At 43.3% G+C, this 8525-nt stretch overlaps 1 protein-coding gene across 1 annotated transcript in view; it reads left to right on the top strand.

Annotated features, from left to right (window-relative positions):
- Nucleotides 1-7245, top strand: part of LRGUK (leucine rich repeats and guanylate kinase domain containing) — a 103158-nt gene extending 95913 nt beyond the window's left edge. Inside the window, exons 19-20 of the mRNA XM_068973246.1 lie at nucleotides 587-735; nucleotides 7118-7245. Of these exons, the coding sequence (XP_068829347.1) occupies nucleotides 587-735; nucleotides 7118-7245 (277 nt within the window). The remainder of the gene's footprint in view (nucleotides 1-586; nucleotides 736-7117) is intronic.
- The last annotated feature ends 1280 nt before the right edge of the window (nucleotides 7246-8525 follow it).

An 8525-nucleotide genomic window follows, 5' to 3' on the forward strand; every position in this document is an offset into this window, starting at 1 on the left:
AAATAGCAGAGACTGCCTGTATAAATTGCACTTGATTCTAAGGGCTTCCCAGGTGTCTTGGTGGTAAAGACTACACCTGCCAATGCAGGAGATGCAAGAGACGTGGATTTGATCCCTGGGTTGGGAAGATCCCCTGGAGAAGGAAATGACACCTTACTTCAGTATCCTAACCTGGAAAATTCCATGGACAGAGGGGCCTGGCAGGCTACAGTCCATGGGGCTGCAAAGAGTTGGACATGACTAAGTGACTGAACATACACACACACATATAAACACACACTTTAAAGTCCTAGGAATCAGGATCCATGCCTGACTCATCTTGTTGTATAGATGCCAGCACCTCTCACCATGCTCTTTGCAGATATTCAGTGATGTTTTGGATAATGGATGAGAACTTTATGCTAATACATATATGCTACTTAATATGTCAGCTGCTAATAGGTCTTGACTGCCTAAGTATTGTTGAACACTTAAGCTCAACAGAGATACTTTTGCAAACTACTGAATAATTTGACAATGATAACCCAATGGTCATATGGCCATTCATGGTTTTACAGCTCAAAGATATCCATTTTTCATTTTTCAGTGTCATGGATTCCAGTGATTCCATGCAATATCCTGAATTACTTCAGTCTTGTCCATGGCCAAAAGATTTGCCTTTTCGGCCTCCAGAAGACAGTATTTGTTCACACCCAGGCTCAATAATAGGTGATACTGAGGATCATGCCCTAAAAGGTATGAGTCATTTATGTATGGTTCTCTTATGGATATTCATGTTATATCTATTTTCTGCTGTCTTTCTGTTTTCTGATTTTTAAAAATTAAATAAGTGTTTTACATGAGAATCTATCCATTGAGGCAGGATGGGTTATTTATCCCACATTGTAGCAGATGAGAAACAAAAGTTTGAAGAGATCCAGAATGTGCCCAGGGTTACTTAGCGATTCAGGGTGGTCGCTGCTGCTTGGCTCATCTGACCACACTACCTGCAGGGGTGTTGTGGAGCGAGAGGTGCTATTTTATTAATAGCAGCTTGGGCTTCATTCAGTGAAGGTGAAGAAAAGCAGAGAAGGTTTCATGTTACTGACCAATCTCCTGCTCTGGGGGTCTGGCAGAATCCTGATGGTTCAGGGCTTGAAGGATCAGACTCAGCCCGCACTCCCCTGTACCTCCTCTTTACACCCAGCTGCCCAACAGACTTGTGAATGTGTATCACCTAGCTCAGACAGGATGATCATTGCATTTTTGTCTCTGGCACTGTTCATAAAGGACATTGAGTAAAGACCTGAAACAATGTGGGGAAACTGAAGGGCTGGAGGTGAAAATGGAAAAGGGAGAGAGTAGCCCATATGGGGCTCTGTGAGCAAATGATGGAGGGATGAATTAATTGGGGGGAATCCTCTAGGACCTGGAGGCAAGGAGCCACCATGAACAACCTGAGGTGGGGTGGGGTGACCTGCTTGAGCCCAGAAGACTGGAGGATCGCCTTCTTGCTCAGGTGACCATGGGAACCAGAAGGAGGGTACAGACGTGTTAGGTCACCAGCGACAAGAGGACACAGTAGGTGGCATTCTCCAGAAGGAAGGTCCTGAATCAGGCACCTTCTAACCATTTCTCTTCAGGTGGTGTCTTCAGGACAGCTGACCAAGTATCTTCAGGGATTTTACTCATAAGGGTGGACATCAACCATAAGAATTAGAATCTGCTGGACTGGTTAGTAGTGAAGAACCCCCCTGCCAATGCAGGAGGTGCAAGAGACGCACAGTCAATCCCTGGGTCAACAAGACCCTCTAGAGGAGGGAATGGCAACCCACTCCAGTATTCTTGCCTGGAAAATTCCATGGACAGAGGAACCTGGCAGGCTAGTCCATGGGATCACAAGAGTCAGACCCAACTGAGCCTAGCACACGGCCTGAAACAAATAGACTGCCAGGTATTTCTCCAGCAAAGATGGGTTTATTGGGGCTCAAGCTGAGAACTGCAAAATTAGGGGTCTACAACCACAACCACCCACATGCAAGGCCTCACAAGGCAAAAGAAGGAGAAAGCTTTTACAGGGAGGGAACGGAAGTTGGGAGAGCTTTACTAAACAAAGAGTCCATGGCTTTTCATTGCCTGAGTCCGCCCCAAGAAAGAAGAGACTTTCTTCTTCCTGGTGGGCTCTGCTATGGTCACAGGACACAACAGCTCCAACTTCACTTAATTGAGATTTCTGTTTATTAATATATATATTTTCTACAAGTCCCCAGTCTCACATTCCAGGAAATAATCCCAACTTCTCAGGTAGATATACTGTGTCATCTCACAGGATGTGGGAACTGCTCTGGGAACCCTTTAAAGGCTGTGAGCGGCCACTTCAAAGCCTGAGGAAACACAGCAGCCCTGGGCCAAACATGCCCCCAAGGTCCATCATGGTTCTGGCTTCCCATAGGACATCTTCCCAGACCTTTCCCATCTCATTTCTCCTCCTCTGCCTATCTCCTTCCTTATAAATGGAATCCTTAGGGTTGAAAACTATATTCCAAACCTAGTCTAGCTAGAGCAAAGGGGGGATGCTACCTGTGGGTCAGGGCTGTGGAAAGAATATTGCGTTAGGGATCAGAAGACCTGGGTTCCTGTTCCATTTCTACATGGGGCTGGCTGCACAGTGTTGGGCAAATCAATTAATGTCTGAGCCTTAGAATTAATAAGATGTCTCACAATGATATAGTAGTATCCTGTATTACTATAATATATATATATATTATAACATGAGACATAATGTGATAATACAGGACCAGCAAGATGGGGTGTGGTGTAAGTAAGAAGTTAAGTGCTAGATACCTGCCAGGTATTATGATTATAAATTTTTACACACATAGAAGATTGTGGTTGTTTTCTAATGGAATGTTTTGAGGAGATTTATTTCACTGGGATAAATTAGAATGAATGAATGGAATGAATAAAATTGAAATGGGTGAAGTTTTCCTGTTTCTTGATCTGCATTGTGATCTTGTGGTGAAAACTGGGCATTTGAAAAAGCAGCTACCTCTCTCAAGGTGTAGACTGGCTCAGTGCAGGGGAAGCCCTTCACTAACGAGAAGGGTGTGTCCTGAGCCCAGGATCAGCCCAGCCTGAGGGACCAAAGGCTTTTCAGTCCCTTCCTGGGCATGCCCTTTCCCTGGATCTCTGGGGGTGCTTTTTTTTTTTTCCAGTTCCCCAGTATACACAGATGCTTTTAAATGAGTGTATTAATTTTCCTAAATGTCTTCTTGGAGTCTTAGCTGTTCTCTTGTGTTCCTCAAGTAGGAATCCTTTGTCCCAGGCATCTTTGGGTCTGTGCCTCCTGTGGGGTTTTCCAGGAGCCCTGCCCACTGCTTGCCGTGGCTTCCTCTACCCTGAGATCCCACTTCTAGCCATCTGGGCTCTGAGTTAGGTGATGCAGACACCCATAAGGCTGCCCCTAGATGGGTTAGAATATTACTCTCTCTGATTCTCATGAGAGAGCTGGGAGCCAGACCTCTCTTCCCCCAAAATGTACTTTAACCTCCTGGAAGGGGGAGAGACAAAGATGAGTAGAAACTTCATTAGATTTCCTATCCTTGTGCATGTGGTTTTTTCATGACTGGGTATTCACTTGGTCACTATGGATTGCTGACTGATTTCCAGAACTGCTATACAGTTATTTTAGCTAGTCACTAGTTATTCATTTAATGTTTCCCTGGGAGAATAAGGGCCTGGAGCTTCCTAACCTGCCATCTTGCCAACATCTTTCCATGGTTATCTTCTTAGAAATCACAACACACTACTGGTTCTGAGTCAGTTAAACCCACATATATATATATACACATAAATATTTTTTCCCCTACAAACTGCCAAAGTTTTTATTATACAGTATATGTGCCATTGATTATATATATATGTAAATGCAACTTTTATCTTTAGCTTTTTGTTATTTTGGTTTCAGTCCCACATTCCAACTTGATTAGATCATGCAGGATCTCTATTCATCTTCCATATTTACTTCTATAGCTGGGGCCTCCCCAGGTGGTGCTGATGGTAAAGAATCCACCTACCAATGCAGAAGATGTAAAAGACGCAGGTTCGATCCTTGGGTTGGAAAGATCTCCTGGAGTAGAGAATGGCAACCCACTCCAGTATTCTTGGCTGAAAAATTCTGTGGACAGAGGAGCCTGGCGGGCTACAGTCCATGGAGCTGCAGAGAGTCAGACGTGGCTGAAGCACTGGGCACATAGGTTTCTGTTAAGCCAGCAAGCATGCCACTGTGCCTTTGTCATGCTCTCTGTCGACACTGGCACCTAGGACTTGGCCGAGAGTAACGTCCTGTGACAAGTCTCTGGAGTCTCGTGTCCAGGGAAAGTCTACCCGCTTTGTGACTCTTAGTCACCTCTCTCTAGTGTATTCACAAGAGAAACTTTGATGTGTGCCTTGCGTCTTATTAGTCGTATTTTCTAACTCAGAGGCCATCAAGATCTCTGTAAGGGGCCAGATAGTAAATACTTTTGGTTTTGTGACCATATAGACTTCTTAGCAGCGACTCATCCCTACTATTGCATTGTGAGAACTGCTATAGACAGTATGTAAATGAATGGGTGTGGGCTGGGTTCCATTACACTTTTTTACTAAAATGTCTGCAGACCAGATTTTGCCTATGGGCCATAGGTTGTTGACCCCTACCAAAGTAAAAGGGAAATTAAATTAATTCGGAATCATTTTTCTTTGCAAATCTCTTCCAACACTTATCACTCACTACATTGCTTTCTGAATGCACAAACCATTTCTTTCAGTTCAGTTCAGTTTAATCACTCAGTTGTGTCCAACTCTTTGTGACCCCATAGACTGTACCACACTCAGCTTCCCTGTCCGTCCCCAACTCCTGGAGCTCACTAAAACTCATGTCCATCAAGCTGGTGATGCCATCCAACCATCTCATCCTCTGTTGTCCCCTTCTCCTCCTGCCCTCAATCTTTCCCAGCATCAGGGTCTTCTCCAATGAGTCAGTCTTCGCATCAGGTGGCCAAAGTATTGGCGTTTTAGGTTCAGCATCAGTCCTTCCAATGAATATTCAGGACTAATTTCCTTTAGGATGGACTGGTTTGATCTCCTTGCAGTCCAAGGGACTCTCAAGAGTCTTCTCCAACACCACAGTTCAAAGACATCAATTTTTTGGTGCTCAGCTTTCTTTATAGTCCAATTCTCACATCCATACATGACTACTGGAAAAACCATAGCTTTGACTAGACAGACCTTTGTTGGCAATGTCTCAGCTTTTTAATATGCTCTCTAGGTTGATCATAGCTTTTCTTCCAAGGAGCAAGCATCTTCTAATTTCATGGCTGCAGTCACCGTCCGCAGTGATTTTGGAGCCCAAGAAAATAAAGTCAGTCACTGTTTCCATTGTTTCTCCATCTATTTGCTATGGAGTGATGGGACCAGATACCATGATCTTAGGTTTTTTAACCATTTCTTTAATAAACCTGAATTTGCTAAGGATTAAACTCAGGTGTGGAGAAGGCAATGGCACCCCACTCCAGTACTCTTGCCTGGGAAATCCCATGGACAGAGGAGCCTGGTGGGCTGCAGTCCATGGGTCGCGAAGAGTCAGACATAACTGAGCAACTTCACTTTCACTTTTCGCTTTTGTGCACTGGAGAAGGAAATGGCAACCCACTCCAGTGTTCTTGCCTGGAGAATCTCAGGGACAGGGGAGCCTGGTGGGCTGCTGTCTATGGGGTCACATAGAGTCGGACACACTGACGTGACTTAGCAGCAGCAGCAGCAGCAGCAGCAGCAGCAAACTCAGGTATGCCAGTTTGTCAACCTTTATGTTTGTCTTCTAAGTGGCAGTATCATTTACCTCCAATGCTTTTCTTATGGTGATGAATTCTCAAAGACAAGACAGTCTGAAAATTACTCCTGTCTGTTTTTTCAGTGCCCTGAGAGGCAGCTTACCTGGGTCTGAAAAAGGAACTGACTGAGAAGGGAGGCCAACCCTGCTGCTCTCTGCATTCTTCCTACAGGCCTTTGTTTAAGGTGTTTTTATTACCCTTTTCAGCTTAAAAAAATATCTCCATGGTGAACAAAAGAGAAGAACATGAGGAGGAGCCTTTTTGTTTTCTTTTTCTTTTTTTTTTGTCCTCTGTTAACACAATATCATCTTCTCAAGGAGTGTGCTCTTCTTGCTCTGAATATACCTTGAAAGTGAAAGTCGCTCAGTCTATGTCCGACTCTTTGCACCCCCATGGACTATACAGTCCCTCAATTCTCTAGGCCAGGATACTGGAGTGGGTAGCCTTTCCCTTCTCCAGGGGATCTTCCCAACTCAGGGATTGAACCCAGGTCTCCAGCATTGCAGGTGGATTCTGTACCAGCTGAGCCATAAGGGAATATACCTTTAAAAAGGCTCATATTGCCTTTAACTTTGGGATTGCATTGCTTTGCCTGATAAACTGAGTCTTTCCAATCTCACAGGTCGTTCTGTTTTACCCACTTCCTATAGAATCCTCTAGCCTCACTCTCTTCGTTCTTCTTACTCTGCTTTCTCTGCCCACTGAGAATGCAGCTTCCTCTGTTGCCAGCATGCTTCCACCTTCAGTCTCTATCTTCCAAACTCCTCTTGCTTCCACAGACCCTGAAGGGACCTAGCTCAATAGCTCATCCTGTGTCCTCATCCTTGGTGAACAAGCCAACCTTAAGAGCATTAGATAAGGTTTCTCTAGGAAGGACTTCAGTGTGTGTGTGTTGGGGGGGGGGGATTCTGTGAGTGTCTGTGTTAAGCTTGCTCATATATGATTGAAAAGGAATATGTGCAGGGCATTGTTGCAGAGGGTATGAGCAGGGTAGAAGAGTAGCATAGGAATTGCTTGCTGTGGCCACCTTCGGGTCATTGCACAAGTCTATACAACCCAATGTTTGTCTAACCACACACATGATATATTCTCAACCTTATCCCTGCTTTTCTTATTTGGATGTCATTAATTCTTTATAGTTTGTTATGAATGCATTCTAAAAATTATTCTGTTTTTTATGTCATGCAATAAAAAAAGCTTATTTTCTTTGTTTAGTGCAGCAAGGCGTTAACCATACATACTGTATTTTTTTCCTTAATGTTTTACAGCACTATATACAGCATTTCCACATGGAAAAGGTTCTCTCCAACATAGAAGACACACGGTCTCAGCCATCAGTCGCCCAGGTTCCAACATCAAACCCACCCTCCCTCCGATACCTCAGGGCCGCAAGTAGACCAATACTCGATGTTTGACCTTAATGTGGAAAATTCTCTCTGATCATGTCTAGTCCCTCTGTCTTACCTGGCCATGCATCCTGGCTATTCCTCACTCAACCAACTACCCACAAAAGAATGTTCTATGTGCCCTAGTTCTCTCAATCAGCTTCTTTTGTGATTCTCTGAATAGTATCTATCTTTTTTCAAATGTAAGTTATTCTTAGCTTTTATTAATGTAATTTCAGTTTTTCCCATAGCTATGAATGACTCTTCCAGCTGCTTCCTGCTCTGAAATATCAGATGGCAAAAATCTCCTCAGATCTCTGCCTTGCTACATGCATAGTGGTTTGGGGATAAAGCCAATGGAGACTGTGGTCTTAAAACTTCAACATGTCCATTTATAACATTAGTGTATACTTTACAGAATTGAAATAGTTTGTTCTTCTCATTATGAAAAAATTATAGCATTCCATTTAACTTCTGACCAGCATGATATCTCAACTTGCTTTAGCAACATGAAGAAATAAAGAGTATCAGGTATTTCTTTTATTTTACCCTTTTTAGACTCTGATTATGAAAAGCTTATAAACAATTTTCATCATCTTTGTAGTTTCACTTCCTACTATCTGCAAAAAAATTTTTTAATAGTTATAGGTAAAGCTGTCAGCTGATACTTGTGAGCAAGATTAACCAGGCTGTTAAAATGTTGAAACACATCCCTTTGGACTGGCAAATGGCCTCTCCTCTGAATCCTCTATGCATGATGGTTCATGGGAACCAGAGCCTTCACATAGTATTGCACTGATTGTTAAATATTTTAAATATCAAAATCTGCTAATGTTTTCCTTTTTAAAAAATATCAAAAGCTCCTTCAATAACCCTCTTTGCTATAACTCAGATTTGGAAGTAACATGCTATGCTACTGGCTCCTATCTTCCACCTAGCCCTATTCTCAACTGGAGCTGGTTAAATTCTTCTCTTGGGGGTGGGTGGGAGAGGATGGGAGGGGGAACGCGGAGGAGAGTAATAGGCTGAGCCAGAGAAGGAAGGCAGTGGCCTCTGGAGAAGAAGGGGTGCAGAGAGTGGGTCTCATGCCCCAAGAACCTTAGAAAATAAGATTCACCAGCATCATCTAATCTTCTTAAATGTTATTATGAAATATTTTAGACATACTGGAAGGTATAAAAATAATAGTTTCAATTTCAGACAATATGGAAGAGATGCCTTTTAAAATTTTCTCCTACTATGCACAGCTAGAAAAATGTAAGATTGAGAGACAGAAGGGAGAAGGCAGAGC

Source organism: Capricornis sumatraensis, chromosome 5, assembly GCF_032405125.1.
Source record: "Capricornis sumatraensis isolate serow.1 chromosome 5, serow.2, whole genome shotgun sequence".
NCBI lineage: Eukaryota > Metazoa > Chordata > Mammalia > Artiodactyla > Bovidae > Capricornis > Capricornis sumatraensis.